We start from the raw sequence: 26610 nt of genomic DNA on the forward strand, positions 1-26610 counted from the left end.
TGTAGATTTAGATCTACCATTTTATTATTTGTTTTGTGTCAATTTTCCTTTATTTCTTTCCCCCTTTCTTGCCTTTGCTTTGATGATATCTATATTTTTTTGGTATCACATTAAGTTACATATTAAGTTTTGTATTATATCTTTTTGTGTAGTTTTTGTTGGTTTGATTTACTGGTTGCTCTAGAGATTAAAAATATATAATATAAAATATACATTATATATAATATATTAATTAATAGTTCTTAATATATATTAAATATCTATTTAAACTCATTACTTGATTTAGAAACAATATTTTATCACTTCAAACAGGATGTAGAAAATTAAAATTATATAATTAGCTCTCTTTCTCATCTTTTTTTTTTTTAATTTTTTTTTTTAACATTTATTTATTTTTGAGACACAGAGAGACAGAGAATGAACAGGGGAGGGGCAGAGAGAGAGGGAGACACAGAATCTGAAACAGGCTCCAGGCTCTGAGCTGTCAGCACAGAGCCCGATGCGGGGCTCCAACTCACGGACCGTGAGATCCTGACCTGAGCCAAAGTCGGACGCTTAACCAACCAAGCCACCCAGGCGCCCCAGTCTCTTTCTCATCTTTTTATGTCATAGTTGTTATATATATCTTACATCTACAAACTCTGAAAACCCAAACAGATACTGTTTTCATTTTTTCTTTTCAATATGTATAACTGTATATCATGTATATTTAAAAATATTAAAGAAGAGTCTTTTACATTTACCTAGATATCTTCTACTTATGTTGCTCTTCCTTCATTCCTAACGTCCAAACTTCCCTCTAGTATTATTTCTTCTCACCCAAAAGAACTTCCCTTAGTATTTCTTTTAGACAGATCTACAGCCAAAGGTTTTTCTTCATTTTTCTTCCCCTGAAAATGTCTTTATTATGCCTCCATTTCCGAAGAATATTTTTGCCAGACATAGAATTCTGTGCTGACAATTATTTTCTTTCGGTCACTTCTTAAAAATTTTGGTCCATTGGTTTCTGTCCTCCACGTTATTTGATGAGAAATTGTCAGCATTAGAATTATCGGTCCCCAATAGACATAGGACCGATGTCTGTGGTTGCTTTAAAGATTTTTCTTTGTCTTAAATCATCAGCGGTTTGATTATAATGTGTCTGGGCATGCATTTATTTATTTATTTTTTTTAATATATGAAATTTATTGTCAAATTCGTTTCCATACAACACCCAATGCTCATCCCAAAAGATGTCCTCTTCAATACCCATCACCTCCCCTCCCCTCCCTCCCACCCCCCCATCAACCCTCAGTTTGTTCTCAGTTTTTAAGAGTCTCTTATTCTAACCTCTAACCTCTTTGGGGCATGCATTTATTTGAGTTTATCTTCCTTGGAGTTCACTGAGATTTTTAAGTATGCAAGTTTAAATTTTTGACCAATTTGAGGAATTTTTAACCATTATTTCTTAAAACATTTTTGCATCCCATTCTTCTTCCTTTTCTTCTGATATTCCAATAATACAAATATTATACCTTTTGGTATTGGCTTACATATTCTTGAGGTTGTATTCATTTTCTTACAATTTCTTTTTTTCCCCCCTCTGATGTACAAATTGGATAATTTCTTTGATCTGTCTACAAGTTCAAGGACTCTTTCTTTGTCATGTTCATTCTGCTCTCAAGTCCATTTTGGAATTTCTCAAAAATTTCATTTATTGTATTTTGCAGTTCTAAAGTTTCAGTTTGTTTCTTTTTAAAATATTTTACTTCTCTGATGAAACTTTTTATTTTTTTTATATTCATTTCAAAAGTACTTTCCCTTACATCTTGGAGTATAGTTATAATATCTACCTTATGGTCTTTGTCTGATAATTCCAATATCTGTGTTGTTTTGGGTTTGATGTCCATTGATTTTCTTTTCCATTAAGATATGTTGAGACGGTTCTGGTTCATCTTGTGTTGAGTAAATTTATATTGTGTTCTAGACATTTTGGTATTACCCTATAAGTCTTTGTCATTTTAAATCCTATCAAGAATGTTGATATTGTTCATTTCCTTTGGTTTGCTTTAGCAAGCAATCTACTCAGATAAGTTGTTTGCAAGTTCCTACTCAGCTTCTGTGGATGGTAGTTCCAATGGTAATTCAGTTTTCAAAGCCTTTGCAGTATTATTTGGATCTTTCCTGTATATATGACACTCAAACACCAATTTAGAATCTAGGTTCAATTCTCAAATTTTGTTGAATCACTTAGACTTAGATCCATTCAGGCACAGTACATGGGTGAGCTCAAAAGTTCATGTACAAAGGTATATGATCATTTTCTTAAGCTCTCTCTTTGCAATAGGCCTAACAATTTCTTGCTTCCCAGGGTCCATCTTCATTTTCCTCTGGCTAGAAAATGGGCATTTTAATTGATCCTTTTTGTTATGCATATGACTATGCTTGCTTCTGGGCACCAGAAGCAAGAGGACAGGGAGAAAACAAAACAACTAGAGTTATCCCACATTCTTAGAACCATCCTTCCTCTAGTTAGAGGGAAGGGTTTCCTTTCTCAGTGATTTGGGTTCCTGTGCAACTACTGTTATTATAACTGCTGCCACTGTCACAGAATTGACTAGTGGTTACTGTGGAAGAGAACAGAAATAAATGAAAGAAAAAAGAGAAAAGCCAATGTTATGCCCAGAATTCGTGATCCCCAAAGACCACCAGGGAGCCGAGTCCGATGCAAAAGCAAAAGAGCCTTTATTCGAGCTAGCTCGAGCTCAATCCCCTACCTGCACCAACGCAGCGGTGAGATACCAGGGAGAGAGAGAGTTTCAAAAGGACAAGGGTTTTATTGGGGCCTAGGGGCAGTTGGTGAGGTAATGGCTATGGCCTCAGCCGATTGGCTGGGGAAGGGTCCGAGTCCTGTTAGGCAGGTGGGGGGGGGGTAGTTACTCAAGAGGAGGAGGTGTGGTCAAGGTGAAGGACACAGAACAAGATGGAGTCGGCCGGCATAGGCCTGCCCTTTCACCAACAAGATTTCTACCACTCTCTCTCTGTCTCTCTGGCCCTTAGTGATTCTCTTTGTAACTCTTCAGAAATAGGGATAGTGGGCTTCTCTTGGAGTTCTTATAGTTCACACTCACTACAAAACTTGGAGTTTCTGGCTCTCTTTGAAAGCAAACCCTGAGAGATTCCTCAGAAGTAGAAAGAAAATGAGAAACTCAATGCCAATTTGGTGGCATTTCAAATTCTGGTTTTCTTCCCCAGTATACTTACTATCATTTATTTTTCAAACTCCTCAGATTCTAAAATGCTACTCAATGTATTTTACTTACATTCAGTGTGTCAGGATGTACTTTCCAATGTCAAATTGTGTCTTAGATTTTTCTAAAATATAGAAGGCCAGAAGTATTTTTCTGTAGTACAAGAAAAAAAAAAACATTAAATCTAAACTATACTTTGAGGAAAAAACATTTATTCTAAAACTTTTTTGAAGATTATGTTAGCAAACTAGTTTTTTTAATTTTTTTTTTTTTTTATTTTAGAAAGGCAGAGAGTGAGTGGGGGAGGGGCAGAGAGAGAGAGGGAGATAACAGAATCTGAAGCAGGTTCCATGCTCCAAGCTGTCAGCACAGAGCCGGATGTGGGACTGAAACCCATGAACCATGAGATCATGACCTGAGCCAAAGTCCAAAGTTCAACAAACTGCACCACCCAGGCACCCAGAGCAAGCTAGTTTTTCATTCTGATGACCAGAACCAGAACTGGTCCTTGGGAATTTTGAGATGCAGTACCCTAGGTGTCATGTAATAAGAGGGATCGGTCTTGGCCCCCCATTGGTTTTCATCTGGAGATTATTTGTTTTTTGATAAAATTTTGATCTAGTTCCTCAGAGGACTATCATCTCAGAGACTTATAGACTTAAGCATCAATTTCAGTTCAGCAGTATTCCAAATTGCCAAGATTGGATTCAGTACTGCCAACAACTATAACAACCCGAACCCAGTCATATTAGTACCACAAGTATTTAGACTGAGACAATTTTACAATTAGATAGTTCTTATCCAATAAATTCATATCATCTGCTTCCAATCTTATTGGTATTACCAGGGTTCCAAATAATCAAAACACGAATGAAACAAACACAGTTTGAATCCCTATGCTTTCCATTAATGATTATAATACAATCAGCAATAATTTCGTGTTCACTAATCTGCAAAAACATTGTATCTCTTTGAGGAGGGTCTTTTTAAAAATTGTTCTTTCTTTCCTTTTTTCTTTTCTTTTTCTTCCTGAATTTGAGAACAGAATTCCTTCTTTAAAATAAATAAAAACTTAGCTCAGATTTGTCAAATAAACAGTCATAGTAGGTTAAAGTTTTTGTAATGCCTGAAGTTCCAAAACCTCTCACAAAAGACCACCAGAGTCGTAAGTCAAAGCCAAGCGGCAAGGGTCGTTTATTGCAGGTTCGAACCTGGTCCTCTGCGCACTCGTCGCCGGTGACGCAAGAGGCCACGATCAGGGTTGGTACAGCGTTTTTATAGACAGAGACAAATAGCACAGGGGAGGTTTCAAATTATGAGGGGCCTGATTAGTTGATTTTAAAGTAAGGACATTTGTTGTTCTCTGATTGGGCGTCCTTTGTCCTTTGGCGGGAAGGCTTTGTCCGTTACTTGTGGCGGGAGGAAAAAGGGGGAAGGGGAAAGGGGGGAAGGGGGAAGGGGAGGAATGTGTTGAGCAAGCAGGTTTACAGAAGCGAGAAATGCCGGTTAGTTTATGTACAATCACTCATTCCATTACATATCAGACTACATTTAGGAAGTTTTACAACCCATTCTACTACACAGCGGGTTACATTCAGGAAAGGCCTCACAATGCTTGTAGCAAACAGCAAGCAAAACAGACTTCTCAGCAATTGTATTTCTTATCAAAGATCCATAATAAGCAGAAAAGAGAACCTAGCTTTAAACTAAGGCAGGGCTGTCATTTGGATTGTTCCTTTCAGTTTTAGCCTAGGATTTCTAATCAGCACAGCACTGCAGTAATGCCCATAAACCTACCTATCTAATGTCCCTTTGCTGGGTAAAGGGTTTCATTTTTTCATACACATATGGAGGAAACAAACTCTTAAATATAAAGTCTTTCAAAACAAATAAACAAATATATTTCTGGTGCGGGTTAACTTTCACAGAGATGTTTCTTTCTTTTTTTTTCCCATTACTGCAGACAAAAAGAAAAATTTATGATGAAAATCTGTCACAGGAGCCAACCCAGGAGTTCAAGAGAAAAGCATCAATTAAAACTAGCTATATTTAAAAAGAGTGAAATTTATTATTTGAAAAACTTAGAGCAGAATATGTTACCAAACTAGTATTTTATTCCAATCAATAAGTATCTAATAATATTCTGATAATAAACATAAAAATTATACAGAATTAACTAAACAAAATTTGCAATGCTGAAAGGAAATATTTAGATTTACTTCACACACTGACACTCTCAGTTTATGTCGGTTTACGTGCATATAGTATCCCCTGGCATACATAACAAAGATACACACTGTCACCTTAGAAACAAAACCATTAACGCTTGACTTCCTTTTTATATAAAATTTACTTTAGAAAATATTCTTTACATAAACTAGTCATTTTTTAAATCTTTGGAATTTATTTCTGTTTTTCAGTTACTTCTAGGTTTCCTCTTTAATTTATAATAAGGAAAATATTAAAATTCCTTTATAATTAACTAACCTTGCTTTAGAATGATTTCACATGTATTTTACTTTAAGTGGACTAATAAAATTGTAAATTATAATAATGACATACTACATTAAGTTAAAAGTTAGGTATCTTCTGTGACCTGAAGAAATCAGTTAAACTTGGGAAATCTCAGTTTTGGTTTGGTTTTGTTTTTAACATGGGGGCTAATGCCAGGACTTTTGAAATGTGGCCATATAATGAATTATTTGGAAAGATTTTAAAATAGTGTCTACCTCCAGGCCCCATACAGACCAATTAAATTGGAGTCTCTGTATCAAGCTTAGGCATTGTATTTTTGTAAAGTTCCTGATGTGATAAATTAGTACATAAATCCAAATAAAATATATAAAGATCATAAATGTCTAGTTTTATATTTGTCTTTTAAAAATTATCATTTCATGAATAGATTATCTTAACTAGTTTAAAAAGTATTATACCTATGTATATATGGTTGTAAGATAATAATACTTCATTTCTTTCAAAGAGAACAGCTAGTACTGTTATCCGACAGTATATTTACAATTAGATCAATATTTGGCCAACTTTGATAACATTAACTGGATGCTCCAAACATACTGAGTATTTGTTGAAAGGCATTGCAATAGGAAATTCATTTATAAATTTCTCCTCTCCAATGCATCCCCCCTCTCTGACCTACCATAGCTACTGTTTCTCGTAGTTGGTTACAGGCTAGTGAACAGGGGAGGGCCATGGTTGTACAGTACATATGTATGAAGATGGGAGGTGGTTCTTCCCAAACTTAGGTCCTAATAGTCCTTCTCCCATTGCTAGCTTTATTCTCCCTTTTCTCCAAGAATACAAACCATTATGGCAGTGCTGAGAGAAAGAGAGAGAGAGAGAGAGGGAGAGAGAAGAAAATGCATCTGTAATACCTACAAGTGTGAGACCTGTAGGAGATATCACACAGGGAGATGAATGCATCTCAAGTAAAACTTGTTTGAAGGGCAGCGGTGTGAGAAAAATAAAGTGAGTTTATAATTATTCTACAGAATCCAACTAGGAAAATAAGCTAGTTCCCAAGGTTCATTAGACTTAAGAGGAATGAGAGATCACTATGAGAAGGAGGATCTTTTATTTGGTGCAATTAAAAAGTCATTCTAGGGGCGCCTGGGTGGCGCAGTCGGTTGAGCGTCCGACTTCAGCCAGGTCACGATCTCGCGGTCCGTGAGTTCGAGCCCCGCGTCGGGCTCTGGGCTGATGGCTCGGAGCCTGGAGCCTGTTTCTGATTCTGTGTCTCCCTCTCTCTCTGCCCCTCGCCCGTTCATGCTCTGTCTCTCTCTGTCCCAAAAAAATAAATAAACGTTAAAAAAAAAATAAAAAATTAAAAAAAAAAATAAATTAAAAAAAAAAAAAAAAGTCATTCTAGGGGGCGCCTGGGTGGCTTAGTCAGTTAAGTGTCCGACTTCAGCTCAGGCCATGATCTCACAGTCCGTGAGTTCAAGCCCCTCACCGAGCTCTGTGCTGACAGCTCCGAGCCTGGAGCCTGCTTCTGATTCTGTATCTCCCTCTCTTTGCCCCTCCCCTGCTCGCACTCTGTCTTTGTCTCTCTCTCTCTCTCTCAAAAATAAACAAACATTAAAATTTTTTTTTTAAAAAAGTCATTCTTGGAGCACTTAGCTGGTTCAGTCAGTTAAGTGTCCAGCTTGTGATTTCGGCTCATGGTTCATGACATTGGAATTCGCTCTCTCCCTCTCTCTCTGCCCCTCTTCTGCTTGTACTTTCTCTCTTTCTCTTTGTCTCTCTATCTCTGTCTCTCTCTAAATAAGTAAATACATATTGTTTTCCCTAAAAAAACTCATCCTTATTAATATCCTCCCAATGGTCTGGATTACTGTACTTATTTGAATACTTAGTTGAAATTTGAGCCATGGTACATCAATTAAAATATATAGCAAGGGATATAATTTGCAGTCTCACACTGGAGGTACAAAAATGGTATAGGTTTTCATTTTTGAAAATGGTATAGTTTTTCATTTTTCACTTTTTGAAAATGGAATCAAATTTGACACCTACAAGATTTGATGGAAAATCTTGGTTCCTTTATTTGGGAATTTGCCTTCGCTCTTCCTAGGGGTCCAGAAATTTGTGGAGGCCTCTTGCTATCCCTAGGAACAGGTCTGTGGTGAACTGTCTTCATCCCCCTTGCCCCGCATCTATGGCCATTTGAGAGCAAGTGGCTTCACTGGCAGCAGCCTCTCCTTTCCATCAATCTGGGGACACCTGGGGACTAGACCAGGTTTCTGTCATGCCTGGGATCTTTAGTGGAGCCACTTGCAGAGGATACATTCCTTCCTTTTCTCAGTCTTATGGAAAGCAGTTTCACCAAGTTGGTTCACCTGCTTTTCCTTCAACCCTTGAAGGCCTTGTCCTTTTTCTGTTAGCACCCTATGCTGCTGTAGGAAAGGAAGAATATCTTTTTCCTTTACCCTTTTAAGTTCAAGGCCAAAGCCCTGTAACAAAAGACAAATTAACACAATAAAAGCATACATTTTTTTTAATTACAAGTTTTACATGACAGAGGAGACTTCAACAGGAAATGCAGATCTGAAGAAGCAGTTAAACCTGAGTTTTTAATGCTAGGTTTGATGAAGACTGAAAGGTCATGGGGGAATGTGACAAGATAATGAAGGGTATGAGCTAAGAGTAGTAAACTGGGGGAACAGTAAGGCCTATTTCTTTCAATTCCTCTCAGTGTCTTGGAGATAAAGATATATAGGGAGGGCACCTCTCACAGGAGGGTTTTATGACCTCCTTAGGGGAAAGTCAGAAGGTCTTTCCATTTCTCAAATTCTCTCAGCTGAAAATATTTAGTATGCCCAGGTGCCATATTTTGGTGTAAAATGCGCAGTTTTGAATCCCATCACTGCCAAGAACACCAGTGTTTAATAACAAACATATTTAACATTTTTCTGGCACAAGAGAAGCCTAGGCCCCAAGGATTAAAGTTCTGCTTGTCTTTCATGTTGCACAGATCCAATGCGACTCAGGTGGAGAGTGGTAGGCAATCTATTGTCGTGGGTTTTTATAAAATATATTTCCTGGATATTCTATTCTGCCATATTACACAATGCCAATTGAATTCTCAAAGCCATTTGATGTGTTTTGAGACTTTTTAAACAACCAACTCAACAAAGATGGGGAAAGGAGATGGGGAAGCTACTTTTGTCTGGCATGGGACAAGATAATTTCGTTTATAATTCTGTTTTTCTCTCACATTGAGCACACTAAACATGACTGTCTAGATATGAGCAGCCCACTATTTATTTGTGTGTAAAAGCATCAGCAATGAAAGAACAAGACAAGACAATGGGAACAGAGATATGCGTGATTGGCTACTCATGCTGGTCATTGCTGAGGCCGACCTGCATGGAACACGTTGAGTCTTCAGACATGAATTGGTTTGCTAGTGAAACTGCATTTGTTGCAGTCAAAGGAGAGTTGTAAGATAGACAAATCACTAAAATTCTGATTTATTTGAATGAGACATAAATACAGAGAACAATCTTTGCATATGTATATATTAATATATGCATATAGATATATAGAGTGACAAAATGTATAAATCTAATATATCTACTTCAGATATGTAAGTACTCCTTTAATTTTTTTTTATTTGTCTTATCTACAACACCAGTTATTGAAGAGGGTGAGTACTTGCTTAGACTCTGGTAAATTTCTAGTATGACTAGATGGGCTGATATACTTCCTATAAAAATTCTGCTTCTAACATTTTTTCTTTGCCTTCGTCCATTTATGATCGGGTATAGTTGCTAATTTAGACTTCCTTGTGGAGCACAATAAATATGAGAGCTCTCAATAAAAGTCTATACATTTAAATTATATTTTAAAATATAAATGTAAAAGAATAATTATTTTCCTGAGAATGTGATATTATCTTTGGGAAGAATTATAAGTTATTTATTATCCTTATTGGAGTTAATTACATTAATTATTTGTACTGGATTAACAATGCCAAATGGAAGAAAGTTAATTAATTGAATACGCATTTTTTTCATTTCTTTCTGTTTCAGTTGATTTATCTTTAGTGAATAAGGATGAAAATGCCATCTATTTCTTGGGCAATTCTCTTGGCCTGCAACCAAAAATGGTTAAAGCATATCTGGAAGAAGAACTAGATAAGTGGGCCAAAATGTAAGTATTATTTCAAAAGCTATCATTTGACATCTCACACAAGGACTTTATTTTTTTTTCTACAAATTTTTATTTAAATTTCAGTTGGTTACCATGCAGTGTAATACGGGTTTCTGATGTAGAATTTAGTGATTCATCACTTACATATATATAACACCCAGTGCTCATCACAAGTGCCCTCCTTAATCCCCATCACCTATTTTAACCCACTCCCCTGTCCCCCTCCCCTCCAGTAACCGGCAGTTTGTTCTCTACAGTCAAGAGTTTGTTTCTTGGCTTGCCTCTTTTTCCCCCCTACTATGTTAATCTATTTTATTGCTTTTTTTTAAGATTTTTTTTATGGTTTATTTATTTTTGAGACAGAGAGAGACAGATCATGAACGGGGGAGGGTCAGAGAGAGAGAGGGAGACACAGAATCGAAACAGGCTCCAGGCTCTGAGCTGTTAGCACAGAGCCCGACGTGGGGCTTGAACTCACGAACCGCAAGATCATGACCTGAGCCGAAGTCAGATGCTTAACTGACTGAGCCACCCAGGAGCCCCTCTATTTTATTTCTTAAATTCTACATATGAGTGAAATCATATGGAATTCTTTGACTGACTTACTTCGTTTAGCATAATATATTCAAGTTCCATCCACATTGTTGCAAATGACAAAAATTCCTCCTTTTTATAGATGAGTAGATTTCCATTGCATCTATATCCTCTTCATTATAGATGGACAGTTGGGTTGTTTCCATAATTTGGCTATCGTTAATAATGCTGCTATAAACATCAGGGTGCATGTATCTCTTCGAATTAGTAAGAGCTTTAAAAATCACACTAGGTTATCTAATATTTATAAAGGTATACAATAGACTCCAGGAAGTTTAGGATACAGAGGGACCTTAGGAATCATGTCATTCAATACTCTTATTTTATTAATGACATAACTAAGGATCAGTAAATAAGGTCAGATGACAAGTTAGTGGCAGAGTCAAGAATAACACTTTTACAATATTAGAAAAAAGTCCCTCTCCCAAGGTGATATATCTAAATCATATGTAATCATTTTATTTTATTTTGTGACTAATTAAAGGAGTTAATATTTAGAATTCAATTCAGTATTTTCATGAGTCATTCCAGCTAAATTCTATCACACTGATTTTTATAAATAAGAAAGTAAAAATTATCGAGAGGGAGAAAATAGTGGAGCAGAAGGTACTGCTATCCCCAAACTGAGCGTGCTTACTAAAAAGATACTGTGGGCTTAGTTAAGTAGGTTTGCTCCAACCATGTGGGAATCTGAAATCATATCTGTTTTTTTTTTCCCCCTCCATCTCTTCTGTTCTATTTTTACTCTTCTGCCTATGAAACCCTTCATACCTTCTGCTTCCCTTGATGCTTACCTTTCTTAATCTCAACCTTCTCAATCATGCAGATGATCTCTTCTCCCCAACTGCCCATTGCATTAACAATCACTGCTCTGGGATAAGTAGTTTAGAGGTATCTATTTTCATTGGTTTCATATTCTCAGCCATATTATAAATTCCTTTAGGGAAATAACTTAATCCTATGTGCTTCTTATCCTTCCTCAGTAGTTACTAATAAAGCTGAAACTGAAAATACTTTAAAAATACTTTTAGCTATAAAAAATGTAACATTCTTTTTACAGCTTATTTATTTAGTTTTGAGAGAGAGAGAGCACAAGTGGGGCAGGGACAGAGAAAGGGAGAGAGAGAGAGAATCCCAAATGGGCTCCACACTGTCAGTGCGGAGCTGATGCGGGGCTTGAACCCATGTACCATATCATGACCTGAGCTAAAGTTGGACACTTAACTAACTGAGCCACCCAGGAGCCCCCCAAAATTTAATATTATTTTAAAATTGTTTAATATTTACACTATTAAAAACAAGACCTGTGAAAAGGTGCTCAATATCACTCATCGTCAGGGAAATGCAAATTAAAACCACAGTGAGATATCACCTCTTACCTGTCAGAATGGCTTGAATAAAAAACATAAGAAATAACAAGTGTTGGCAAGGATGTGGAGAAAAAGGACCCTTCACGCACTGCTAGTGGGAATGCAAACTGTTGCAGCCACTGTGGAAAACAGTGCAAGGGTTCCTCAAAAAATTTAAACTAGAATTACTGTATGATGCAGTAATTCCACTATTGAATATTTGCCCAAACAAAACAAAAACACTAGTTTGAAAAGATGTGTGCATCCCTATGTTTATTGCAGCGTTGCGTACAATAGCCAAGATACAGAAGCAACTCATGTGTCCATCCATAGATAAATGGATAAAGATAAAGATGATGTTTTATATATATATATATATATATATATATATATATATATATATATATATATAGTCCATTTTTAATATTTTTCTTCATTTTAAAAAAAATTCAAGTATAAATAACATATGGAGTTCATTAGTTTCAGGTATACAATATAGTGATTCAACAATTCTATATTTTAGTCAGTGCTCATCACTATAAATGTGCTCTTAATCCTCCTCACGTATTTCAGTCATCCCCCCACCATCTCCCTCTGGTAACCATCAGTTTTTTTCTCTTTAGTTAAGAGTTTGGTTTTTTGGGTCTCTTTTATTTTCCTTTGTTCATTTGTTTCTTAAATTCCACAACTGATTGAAATTGTGTGGTATTTGTCTTTCTCTGACTGACTTATTTTACTCAGCATTGTACTGTCTAGAGCCACCCACATTGTTGTAAAGAACAAGATTTCATTCTTTTTTAGGATGATGAATCATCCTAAGCGATTCAGTGAATCGCTTTTTTGTTGAGTACTTTTGCGTGCCCATGAAAGAAACTTTTCCTGTTAATCTATCTCATATCAATCAACCTGCAGGCCCTCAACCAAAAGGATGTAAACTAATAGAGGAAAAGTTTTCATCCCAACAGAAACTTAGCTGGAAAAGTCCAGAGTAAAATTTTAAGCTAAACATTTAGGACCAAAGAAATAATGAACACTTTTGAGATCAAAGATGGGCAGTGAGATAGGATAGAACACGATTTTGATCATGGCCCTCAAACACCACTGACATCCACAGGGCAACAGGGACCCTGATGTTGACTGGGCCACCACAATTTAAAGCAAAAAGACCAGGACCACCTGGATGGCTCAGTCGCTTGAGCGTCTGACTCTTGGATTTGGCTCAAGTCATGATCTTGCAGTTTGTGGGTTTGAGCTCCACAACAGGCTCTGCACTGATAGCATGCAGCCTGCTTGGGCTTTTCTCTGCCCCTCCCCTGCTCCTTCTCTCTCTCTCACTCTCTCAAAATAAACAAAATAATTTAAAAAATAATAAAGCAAGAAGGCTAAATAAAACAAAACAAAGACAAAATAAAACAAACTAGCTACCTCATCTTTTACTCAGAAGTCTTTTTAAATTTAGTTGACATTGCTTGAAGCGTTAATAATGCACCTCCTTTCTGAATCATCTGTCTAATAAAAAATAGGTAGAAGGGCTTAACAGTATGTAATTTTCCATTGTCACAAGGTAAAATATAAAATTTAAAATCAACAACAATAGAAGGGTGTTATGACATAAAGACACTTCCCTGGAATACAACTTTAAAGTCTTGAAAACAATCAACCAGTCTCCTAGTAAAGTACGGTAATCATAGCAGATGAACAGGACAGCAGGGCAGAATCTTTTTTAAATTCCTAAAGGATAAAAATGCACAGCCTTGCTGAATGAATATCCAGGGGGCAAGGACACTCTAAAGTTCAAATCCAATCTAATTCTCTGCTCTCTTTTATATTAGGGCCAAAAATGAATATTAACCATTTTTATTAACTATGACCCTCATTTTTTAAATACTAAACCCTGCTAGTGCAAAATGCTTCCAAATGTGGTGATATTTACTTTTCAATTTATGCATACAAGTTATGCAGATAAAGTTATACAGGCTTAATAAATTATGTAAGCCTCTATGATTTTTGTATTGAGTTGTGAATTTATATTCTTAACCACTGAAATTAAGAACTTTGCAATGTTATGGGGTGCCTGGGTGGCTCAGTAGGTTAAGCGTCTGACTCTTGCTTTCAGCTCAGATAGTGATCTCTTGGGTTTGTGAGTTCGAGCCCCACATTGGGCTCTGTGCTGGCAGCACGGAGCCTGTTTGGGATTCTCTCTCTCTACCTGTCTCTCTGCCCCTTATACACTCACACTGTCTCTGTCTCTATCAAAATAAATAAATAAACTTAAGAAAAAAAAAAGAACTTTGCAGTGTTATCTAATGCCTGTGGTACTAGCACAGGCAGTGTTAAAATAAACTTGAAACAGAGGCACTGTTACCAATATGAAGGACCAGTGGCATGAAAACTGAAGAAAGAAGAAGACAGAGTTTCCATGAGAGCCAAATGTCTTGCTCAGAATTCTTATCTGATTTGGTTTCATTTTCCTGCATTTTTTTCCCTGACTTTCAGGTTTGGCTTCCCTTCATATCTATTTTGAGATTCTAATAATCAGAATATATTTTTAAAATATTTCTAATCATTTTCAGAATGTTCTCCCTAAGTCTAGTGTTTCTTAGGCTGCTGTTTGTTCACATGCTTTTAATTTAAGTAATCTTCTTGCCACTATGGTGGGCTGTTGGTCTATTCACTTGTCTGGCTTCTGCTTGTGTTTTTGTACTAAATACCCCCACATATGTTTGGTTTGCCTCTAGGTCCAGGGCCTCCCATTATTGTGGTGAGTTTTTCTGATTATCTGTTTCTCTTCACCTTCTCCAACCCCACTTCAGCCCTACTTTTTAGCTGATAACCAAATCAGGCCAGTGCCTTCCTCTCTTCTTGACCAGTGGAAGACTTCAAGAAGGACTGAGTCAAAGAGAGCTACACAGTTCCTAAATAATGCAAAGTGAAATTAGTTTCTTAACAGGAAAAAATATATTAGAAAATTATAATCTTAGCAGTAACTAAAAATTACAGTACCTAGCCTAAGTGAAATATTGCTCTGGGATATTGATACCAAGTCTGACTGGCCATTTATGACATATAAGGTAGGAAATGCCACTTGGCTTATGGCTATTATTGTCCGTATCTCTATCTTTTACATCCTATCACAGACTTAGTACCTACCTATCTACAAAATAAACCATCGCTGGCGATAAGGCAGACTGATTTTTATAATTCATAGGGCTACCATCTTTGATTAATTCAGCTAAAGGAAAGTCAAGAATAGAGGCACACTTAGAAATATTTTTGGACCAGGGTGCCTGGGTGGCTCAGTCGGTTAAGCATCCGACTTCGGCTCAGGTCCGACTTCGGCTCAGGTCATGATCTTGCGGTTGGTGGGTTCGAGCCCCTCGTCGGGCTCTGTGCTGACAGCTCAGAGCCTGGAGCCTGTTTCAGATTCTGTGTCTCCCTCTTTCTCTGACCCTCCCCTGTTCGTGCTCTCTCTCTGTCTCAAAAATAAATAAATGTTAAAAATTTTTTTTTTAAAAAGAAATATTTTTGGACCTAACTGATTTCTTCTAAAATTTTAAGTTATTCAAGACAAAACAATGAAAATAATGCACTTACCTCTGTGGATTTTGTTTAACTTCTCATTATGGCTATTTTCAACTGCATGCAATTTTTAAAGTAGATTAATAACACTTTACTTGGGAGAATTATTTCTGCTTTGTGAAATGACAGCATTTAGATATTTTCAATATTCTGAAATAGAAAATTTTTATGATTATTTGACTCATTTCACATATGATAATTTATTATCAGAAATGGGGCTATAACCATAAGAAACAGCATTAATATGCTTGAATACTGTGGATTGGCCAGAATTTTTTTAGAAATTTAAAATGACATATTTATGTATTATGGATTTACTGATGGCCCAGATTAAAGGAGAGTAACATGGGTTAATAATCATAGTGGGAAAGTTTGGCTACACGAGAAAGATATATCCGTCCCAAAGAGCACACTGTAAGTTGAGAAATGTATATTAGGTCTCTAAGATATAATCACAACACTTTAGGGTTTTTTTCATTGTCATATCTACTAGGTATATGGTTTTCTTTCTTTTTCATAGGCGCAAAGACTTGACCCAGTTTGTATCTTTACGGGGATTCTTCTAAGACCTGTGACATTTTAGGTCGACTTATTTAAGAAAATAGCCCACTGAATTTCACATTAGGAACAAACCGCCTAGTGTTCAGACAGTGCCTGACTTGACATGGCAATGTGTACAGGGAGGGTGCTGGTGACACACGTGGGAGAGGCATGCTCCTGCTGACACTACAGTTTCATTCAATTCAAGTGTTTCTGTAAAAAAAAAAAAAAAAAGTGTATTCTAGGAGAGAAAAATGCTCCCTCTACCCCCTACATTCAACAACTGATCTATAAAATAAACTGACAACACACAGATTAATAAGAAATAATAATTAATATTTATTAATTGTTAATATTATATGCATGAGAGCATGGCAGGAAAAAAAGTGAAAACCAAAAAAAAAATTGGTGACATTTGAGAGCTTATATATCATTTTAAGAGGGGAAGAGGAGGAAAATGTAGGCCACATAGAGGAGAATAAATTATTTTTAGGAAGGATGTAAAGCACTTAGAAGAATAGATGGGAGACCTGAGAGTTTGTGACAAAGTCATCTGGGTGTGGTGTTGACTTGTAGGCTCCTCTCTGGAAAAAGAGTCAATCTTCCCTGGTTGATGAAATTCCTGGGGAAGGATTGATGATAGTTGAGTTCCCTTGGAGGACCTGTCTTCAGGCAGATGGGGGAGTTCAGAGGAATCTAGTCCCTTCACCTGCTGTTCATCAGGTGCCTTCAGCTCAAGGTATTCTTTATGCCAAAGAGGCAAATTTTAGTGTGGCATAGTCTGCCAGCCTTCAGCATGAATAAGAAAGTACATGGAATTACATGTTACAAAGGTTTTCCTGACATCTGTGTTGGCCAATCATTAATGTCTTATTTATTTACTCATGGGCGGGGCTGGGAGGAGCTTTAAAAAGCTGGGCTAATTTTTATTTTGTAGGATGGTTAAAGCATGGTCCTATTTCAAAGAGGATCCACTATTAACTTCCTAATAGGCTTTTATGTCCTGAGATCTAATTTCGTGAGCAGATAGCACTCCATAGACATCTCAGAGAGCACCTCACTCAGGGGGAATGATTTATGCCTCAATGGGGAGTGAACTGTTTGCCACGCTCTTTTCCTTTCCAGCACTTGTAAAAGAACATTCCAACTGTGCTGCAAGTATTTTAGGCAGTTTTGAATGAGAGCAATACCATCGTTTTCTCTGATACATATGTTTAAACTTGCACTGTAATCTACATCAACTCTTTATAAAGACAGGCCACTTTAGTTGGAGTTTATTGGGGTAACAACTTCCTAAATACATTTCACTACCCCAGGCTAGTAGACTGACAAAATGAAGAAGCAGACTCTGTGTGTGATATTTTAAAGGGGGGGAGATGGCAAATGCATTGCAAGAAGAAACATACTCTTAAAGATTATTGCCACGGTGTCTACCAGAGTGAGAAGTAGGTGGCATAATATTCTGAGATATAAATTCTCTGAGGCAGAACATAGAATTTTACTACCTAAATGTAATAAGATGTATTGTGCTATCAGCAAGGCCACGGAGCTCTGTGTGATTAAAATAAAAAAGGATCCAAGTATCTGCCTTTAACTACCATTTAATGATAATGATTTTTGTCTTTAGCATTTATATTGGAAGTCAAGAAGAGGCAAGCTGCAGGCTATCTAATAATAATATGAATAATAATAGCTAGCAATTGCCCTTCTCTTCCTCCTCAGTTCTTACAGTCTCTGTTTATCCTCAAAGAAAGTCCTCTTCCCTCATGTCAGTTTATACGGTAATCAAAATATTAGTTTAAAAACTGTATTGTAACCCACATGCCCAAGAAGGGAGTTGTAGCATTAGATTTACGTTAGGGAATAGTCAGAAAAAGGGTGTTACATGTTATTCCATTGCAATCCTTTAAGGTACATATTGCCACCCATTTACTTTTGCTTTTACAGGCCTTATCAGCTTCTAATACATATAGTGTCATAACCAGTGGTGACCTGGAATTGGCTGTGACCAGGCAATGAAAACCAGTCATTAAATATTCAGGAATATTGTGGATGCCAAGAAATGGACCACAGGGAATATTCACACCGTCAAATCAACAAAAGCTAAAAACAGGGGTCCTTTCCTCTTGTTACCTCACTGCTCTCTCAGGGAGAAAAAAAAATTCCCCATATCCTTCTGAATTCTTAGCTGAGACCCATATAATAAAAGATCAGCAAGAGAAAAAAACCCCACATTTATTAGCATGTATACCTTACGTACACATGGGAGACACGTGCGGGGGGAAAAGAACTCCTCGCAATGACTTAGAATTCAGGCTTAAATCCTATCTTAATAGGGAAAGAGGAGGAGGATAAGAGGAGAGGCCACAGAGGAGAGAATAAGTGATTTTCAGGAAAGACGAAAGAGCCCTTAGGAGAATAGATAAAAGATAGAATAGATTGTGACAAAGCCCAACTGGATGTGGTGTTGACTTCTAGTCCCCTTTCCTGTGACAAGAGTCAATCTTTTCTGGTTGATGAAACTCCCAGGGAGGGGATTGATGACAGCTGAATTCCTTTTGGGGATCTGTCTTCAGGCAGATAAGGGAGTTCAGGGACAACCTCTCCCTGTATTAGCAGTTTTTTTTTAAGCCTGCAGCTCAAGATAATCAATACACCACAGCGACATGTTTCGGGGTGACATATTCTGCCCCCCTTCACCTCTGACAGCAGGTTTACCACGTCACCACTGCCAGCTCACTGGATTTCAAGTATAGATCCAGGCACAGACCTCACTACACAAAACATACATGCTTATGCCTTTCCTACAACCTTATGCAGTCTTTAGATTCCTAAAGAATTAAGGACAGTCTAATTCAGAGTTCCCTAAGGCACAAGTTTGAAACAGCACATGAAGTCACTCCCCACCTTGATTCTTTTTCAATTCTTTTCTGCGTATTTCAAAAGTATTTGCCTTCCTCATGTAATGGAAACTTCTTGAAAGTTAAAGTTCTCTTAGGCATTTTGTGTTTTGTCATTATGCCTAACGGGGATATTTACTTACTAGAAGAATAAAATTGAGCTATAATATGGTAGATGTAATTGCTAGAAAACAGGTCAAGATACAGTGTTTGCTTTGATTATTGCCAAGTTTATTTATCTACTTAAAATGTCACCATGAGTGTAGTCATGTTATATACACTCTTATTTAGTTTACAGATTGTAGCTGTATTTAAAAACTGAATTCGTAATCATTTTAATCTTTAGCCTCAAAAAATAGTAGCTATGTTTTAGTGTAGATACTACTTACTATATACTTACAGGTATACAAGTAGAATGTTCAAATAGTCTTGAAATTTTCAAAATAAAGAAGAAAAAGGAACATCTTAGATGCTAAAATAGAGAAAAAAATGGAATAGTACATGGGCAGTCTCAAGTACCCTCCAAGAAACTAATAATGTTTATGTCCCTTTCCAATTTCAGGGGAGCCTATGGTCATGAGATAGGGAAACGTCCTTGGATTACAGGAGATGAGACTATTTTAGGCCTTATGAATGACATTGTAGGTAAGTACAAAATGGATTTTTCCCAAAAGAATCATAAAGGCATTACCATTTAGATATAAACCTGGATTATAAAGTAAAAATCTTATTGAAGAACATCCTGATTTTCTATTTTAACCCAATAACGTAAAGAGTGAGGATACCTTTGAGACCTGGTGGCTATAGAGAACATAACTGGGTTATTTAGTACAGAAGTAAAATAGTTTATTATTTTTTCTTGTGTATTTTAACAGTAACATTTACTCTCCAATAAAAAACACATGCATTGTATTTATTTGTAATTAAATAAATCTCATAAAAATCAACTTAAATTTTCTAATACTTCATTATACTTGATGAAGTAAACACTAACCTTTACATGCTAAAATTCTAAAATGCCAAGCAGGGTTTGGCTTGTTTCAGTTTGATCCATGGTGATAAATTTCAAGTTAAGCTGAGAATTATTAGAAATAATACGGTTGATTCTGTTCTTTGGTTTATGTGTTTCCTAAAATGAGTTGTATGTACTCTAGGTAATATTCAAGGAAAGTTTTAGATGGTGAATATGTTGACATTTTGAAAAAAGTTATTTAATTGGGGGGGGGGATGCCTGGGTGGGTCAGTCAGCTGAGCATCTGACTTTAGCTCAGGTCATCTCCTGATTCACAAATTTGAGCCCCTCATCAGGCTCTGTGCTGACAGCTCAGAGCCTGGAGCCTGCTTCAGATTCTGTGTCTCCCTCTCTCTCTGCCCTTGCCCTGTTCATGCTCTGTCTCTTTCTCTCTCAAAAATAAATAAAATTTTTAAAAAATTAAAAAAAATATTTAATTGGGTTAAATATTCAGCATTGCTTGAAATCTTGTATGATATTTATGGCATTGAACAAAAAATTAATGATATTTAAACAATTGGAGTGGTATTATTTGGAACTATTTGGAGGAAACCTCAAACTTCCATACTGCCTTTTCAAACCTCACTCCTCTACAGACAAGTATAAAAATATCTTTATTGCCTCATTCCAATTGTATCTTGGTCAGTGATCAGAAAACCAAAGCAATGTGAGCTGGGACAAAGTAGAATTAGAGTGAAGAAAGTAAGACTTACACCTGAAAGAATTATGGCAATTGGCACACCATGTAAACCTGAGGAATAGTTTGTCTGTTCAAAAAATAATTATTGAGCCTCTGCTGATGTCTGTCAGGATTTGTGATAGGCACTGAGGACAAATGGTGAGTAAGTAAAAGAGTGAGTAAGAATACTCAACACCCTTATCCCATGAGGTGTCCTCATGGGACTCCCATTAAAGGAAGATACCAAAAAAAAAAAAAGTAAAATTAATATATATATACATAATCTATACATAACACAAATAAATACAAAACAAAACAAAACAAACATTGGGACTAGTGCTTCAAAACAGAGGTAATTTCCAGTTAAAGATAGAGGACTGAACATGCATTTAAGTGTTCTTTTTACTGAATTCTCACTAAAAACTTGTAATGAAATTAAAAAAAATAATAATAAAAAAGTGTAAACCCTGAAGAACAAATAGAATAGCAAAGGAGATTATAGCAACATTTTGGGAGTTGGATAGCAGGTGGACAAATGGTAACTGCTTTTGCAAAATAAAATTAAATTAACCAAATCTTAATCTCTCAATGACAAAAAATGGAAAGCCACCTGCTTTACACTGCAGAGACTTCAAGTGTTTGAGAATTACAATAAGCATCTCTAAAAATGTGAGTAAAATAGGATGAAAACAGAGAGATGTGTTGTAAGTCTGTTTAAAATTCAGTTAGAGTGCCAGCTCCCTTTGCCCACTCCATGCTGTCAGGTGAGTCCTCCCCCCCCCCCCCCAGGACTGCTGGGTGAGTCTCTGGCGAAGGGAAAAGCAGGTTCCAAAGGGAGGATATGTATACTATATTACTCTGCTCAGGCTGCCATAACAAAATACCATAGACTGGGTGGTTTAAACAACAGACATTTTCTCACAGTTCAAGACAGAGGCCAGAAGTCCAAGATCCAAGCATTGGTTTCTGGTTGGACTCTCTTCCTGGCTTGTGTGTGGCTGCCTTTTGTGTCCTCCTCAGTTGGCCCTTCCTCTGTGCACACTAATTGAGAAAGAGATCTCTGGTGTCTCTCTTCTTGTAGGGACATCAGTCCTGTTGGATTAAGACCTCACCTTTATGAGTTCATTTAAACTTGGGGCGCCTGGGTGGCGCAGTCGGTTAAGCGTCTGACTTCGGCCAGGTCACGATCTCGCGGTCCGTGAGTTCGAGCCCCGCGTCAGGCTCTGGGCTGATGGCTCGGAGCCTGGAGCCTGCTTCCTATTCTGTGTCTCCCTCTCTCTCTGCTCCTCCCCTGTTCATGCTATGCCTCTCTCTGTCCCAAAAATAAATAAAAAACGTTGAAAAAAAAAATTAAAAAAAAAAAAATAAAAAAAAAACTTTATTACCTCCTTTAGGCCCTGTCTCCAAATACAGTCACACTGGAGGTTAAGGCCTGAACATAGGAATTTCAGCAGGACACAGTTTAGTCTATAACAAATTCCTTGGTGAAAACAAAAGAGTTAAATAAATGTTTACCTGCCTCTGTTCTAACTTAGCATCCATTATCTATGCAGGAAACTACTAACGTCTTCTCTGTGATATTTGGACAACCTAAAGATTCTGACATGAGTTTTCCCAATACAGTGGCTCAATAGGGTCACCTTACAGCAAACCCCATCACATGCACAGTGGAAAAGACACTCAAGTGTGATGTAGCCCAAATTACCAGACTTCTAAGGAAAATCTATTTTTAGTTTTGTGTTAAATAGTGTTACATATTCATAAAGTTGAAAACAAATAGAAGGGTTGCAAGCAAAAGCAAGTGCTATTTCCTGCTAGCCATTGTTGAGTAATCATTATACCATATACATTTCTGTTTTTTGTGGTTATATTATAGGATCAGAATATTGACTTCTCATTTAAAATAACAGATTTAAGTACAAACTGAAAGGGATCCCTTCTATTCCTAACACATAGAAATGATAGGAAAAACATTAGATTTACAGACTTATAGCAGCACTAAAAAAAAAAAAAAAAAAATCAATAGAAATCTCTATAGACCAGAAATACCTCCACTGCTCAACAAAGTAGCAGTTGGAAGCCTGGAAACACAGTTTGGAGGCAGCACAACGAGACAGGCTGAGTGTGCAGGGCTTGAATCCAGACCTTTGCAAGGAGCCCTGGGGTGAATCTGCATAGCTCTCAATGCCTGAGGCTGGGACCCATGGGCAGAATATTGGTCAGCCAGGGCAGGTATGAAAACCTAACATCTCCTACCAGACCAATCAGGTCCTTGAGAACACAGAGCACTTGATCAGGTGTCAGCATTATCCAGAGGAGTGTATATTCTGATGGAGGAAAGTCCTTGATTATATTTAAGGATGTGTTAAATCGTTGTTCAATAATGCTTCCATATGGGTTCATTTTTTTTAGAAGCTAATTATATTCATTCAAATGTCTAACATAGAAATAAAAAAAAAACCTGAAGAAATCCTGGATTAATTTGACCTGAGCATATATGTTTTCTTTAGCTGTGGATTGTTTTTTTCTTTACGAGGTTTGCTTTCAGAACATACACTGCATTCTAATCCTGTTGTTTTGTGCTTAATATTTATCATCCTCTAAAGACAAGTTAGGATATTTATATACAGGCCAGGCAAGTGGGAAGGTAATATTATTTTGTGAGATTTATTTATGAAGCCAATAAACCCTGCAAAAAGATTTCCTTTGACCATTTAAAAGTTTATAGCTCTGTTGAAACTTATTAAATATGCAAGTATTTTGTTGCCCAGCAAATGCATCACAGCAATCACTGAAATTTTAAACGAGCCACCTCTCATTATAATTACTAAGGAAAATGAAAAAAAAAAAAAAAGCCCACTAACTAGTCAGATTTATTTAGACAAGTAAAAGGATTGAATGTATTAAAAAATTAAATATATATATTTATCAACTCTACTTTTATGGATTTTTCTGTGTCTTTGAAATACCATACAAAGTTATCACACATATGGGACAAACTTCTTTGTTTTTTTGTGGTTTTGTTCTTAATGTTGTATTAACTGAATTATAGACAGTTGATCCTAATGATATGGGTTGTAAAAGATAACAATTACTTCTTGAAATGAGCACAGTCACGTTTGTAGACATGGAGCTCAAGAAACATTATGTATTTTGTTTATAGATATATGATTGTTAGTATATATCATAAGTAACTATTATATATAGTAAGTATATATATTAAATGATTTACATAAGGTAGATAGTCTTATTGAAGTCTCAAGCCTCATATGACAAATACGTTGTAAAATTTCTTTTGAAATGTCAGTGAATGAAGGTGATCTTTAGTTTAATTGTGATTTTATTACATGTCTGTTTTGTTCTCTACAATTTGTGTTTTATCAGGAGAAATATTTCTACTATTTCTTATTGACCAAAGGAATATGAATTGACTGTGTCTACAAATGTGTATTATAAATGATATTTTTAAAACTTGGTACTTTTTTAAAAAAAGTTTTAGTCACTATTATCCTTCAATTTTCTTTACTTTTTTCAGTTGTATATATTAGAGAAATGGTTCTTAAGACAAGTTGAAAAATGAATAAGTTCACACTGTTTGTTTTATTAGGAATAGATCATTTTAGAAAATGTTTTTACATATATTTGTATTTATCTTGTTTGTTGCAAATCCCACCCAGGTTCCCTTTTTGCCTGGATTCCTAGGAAAATCTGAGGAAATTTGACTGAATTGGAAGTAACAAAAACATTTAACAGTTTTTGTTTGTTTCTCATCTGCATATATTGTACTCTAATGCTATTTTTTATAATGCTCCCTCACTTTGTAACCAAAGAAACCTCAAATCCTGGTTGGAAGTAGATGTTGTATAAATCATGAAATAATTAAAATAATTATATGGTAAGCACAGTAAAGAGCAGCGGAAGTCAAATTTATTTTTGCTAGTTGCCAGCTACCTAAATGTGTCATGAGCAAACAGACAAGTTGTATAGTTGGGGCAATGATAGAATCTTCCAGGTTCTTAAAACCACAGCCTTTATTTCACCATAAAATTTCCCTAAAAGAAGTAGCAGGAGGGTAATAAAAATTATTACGTGTACAAATTGATAGAGTAGTTGGAGAGGAGGAGGAGACAATTAGCACCTACATTTTTTCATAGACATAGAAAAGAATTCCAATTTCAGATGAGCAGAAAAACTATTAATAAAACATTTTATATGGAGTCAACAATTTTGCAAAACATGGAGTAAATTCCCCTTATAATTAATGTCATATTATCAAGATGCTAGAAATAGAATTGCTGAAGAATATTATTAGTATTATTATTAAGCCTACTCTTCCCTGGGTGCATAAAAATCACAAAGGGCTAGATACATGCATTTCAGCTTATAAAAATGTTGTAATGTGGACATAAATTTGCTTTATGAAACTCATGGTTGACCCTCTGAGAAGCAATAATCCCTGGAAGCTGTCTCCAGTTACAAATCCTTAACCATGCACTAGCTACCTACAGAGGCGGCAGGAATTTACTACTTGAAACACAGAATGGAAAGTTCTGAGAGTTAGCCTAACTACAAACCTTATAAATAAGCAAATCCACAATAACATTTGCATCTGCTTAATAAATTATACAGAACATGGATGGCAGGTAGGAGATCCATCATGAATCCTCTTATTAAACACTAACCAGCTGGGGGCCCTATCATCTCTTGGCAAAATATTTGAAATTAAACTAAAATTAGAAACATGCAGGGAAATGTTGGTAATGAACATCAGCCTCCTATATTTGACTTACAGGGAGTTGATAATGTATGTAGACAGTGCTTCCCAATGTAATCTTGAAACTTTCTTTTTTTCTAAGAGAGGGTGATCTTCTAAAGTAAAGATTTTCAAATCTTGATAAGCTTTCAGGAAGTTTAAAAATGTTTTTACCCTGCAATGCGGATAGTTCTTGATGTGTCAACATTAATTCAAAAAAAGCTCTTAGGAAAAAGAAAAAGAACAAGGAAAACCATCTTGAAAGAATTTCAGTTTGTTTAATTTTTAAAATTTTCTTATGGCATGATGATGATACTGAAATATCTTAGAAGAACAACTGTTGGTTTCAGAAATGCAGTTTTAATCAAAAGATAGGTCAAATAGGTAAATATTCCTTTAAAAACATGCTAAAAAAGTCTGATTTGTGGTCCTTTGATGTTAAGAACCCTTGATTCTTCAGTGCTTTTAGGTTATATTTGAAATAAACATTTCCATTAATGTTCTGAAACTTTAATATTTGCACCATCCTCACATATACCTGCATACATATGCACACACGTTAAATAGACTGTCTCCTTCACAAAGTTCACTAGCAGGTGAGGAGATCTTTTTTGTGGAGTACTTGGTTGAATTTGGAGTGTTCTAAGATGAGATAATTTTTGTGCATCCTGACAGATAAATTATTCAAGACAGTGAGGGATTATTTACAAAGAATTGATCCAGCCATTAGTATGCCATTGAAAGTGGGGGCTAGGGTGGGCTGGAAGCAGGGTAAAGTGTATGTCTACATTAATTGTGCCTAGCACAAACGGTTCATTACATTCTTTACAAAAAAAAAATTAGGTTATCCACAATGAACACTGTATTGTTTAGAGGACTAAAATTTTCAAGAAATCTACAGTCATTTTAATCAGAGTGTAATTGTTAAGCAAAAATAGGATGTCTAAACTTCATCAGAAAGTCTCCCTCCCTTCCTGCCTCTTCTATTTCTTTGTTTTCATTTTGTGGTAACTAACTTATTGAATTCTTTTTTCTTCTCATTACATTCTTTCAGATGCTTCTGTATCTATGAAATCTCCTCTCTCTTTATATTACTTTTCCTTCCTTTTCTCCTTTCACTTTTCCTGCCAAAATATTTTTTGAAATAAATGGTTTTCAGAAATGATGCATGTAATTAGCTTCAGAGAATTAAAGATAATATCACGTTAGATATCTTAGATAATGTTTTGTTTTAGAAATAACAGTAAAAAATCATACCATAATGCAAAGAAACAAATATAGTAAAGCTGGCAGCATTTATCTTAC

At 36.1% G+C, this 26610-nt stretch overlaps 1 protein-coding gene across 3 annotated transcripts in view; it reads left to right on the forward strand.

Annotated features, from left to right (window-relative positions):
- The window catches only part of KYNU (kynureninase), a 115331-nt gene that overhangs the window by 14047 nt on the left and 74674 nt on the right, over window positions 1-26610 (forward strand). For all 3 annotated transcript variants that reach the window (XM_086718492.1, XM_086718491.1, XM_025935306.2), the window contains exons 3-4: window positions 9779-9899; window positions 19424-19506. In XM_086718492.1, the coding sequence (XP_086574618.1) occupies window positions 9779-9899; window positions 19424-19506 (204 nt within the window). The remainder of the gene's footprint in view (window positions 1-9778; window positions 9900-19423; window positions 19507-26610) is intronic.

This window comes from Puma concolor, chromosome C1 (genome assembly GCF_028749965.1).
Source record: "Puma concolor isolate L17-30 chromosome C1, mPumCon1.1.hap2, whole genome shotgun sequence".
Taxonomy (NCBI): domain Eukaryota; kingdom Metazoa; phylum Chordata; class Mammalia; order Carnivora; family Felidae; genus Puma; species Puma concolor.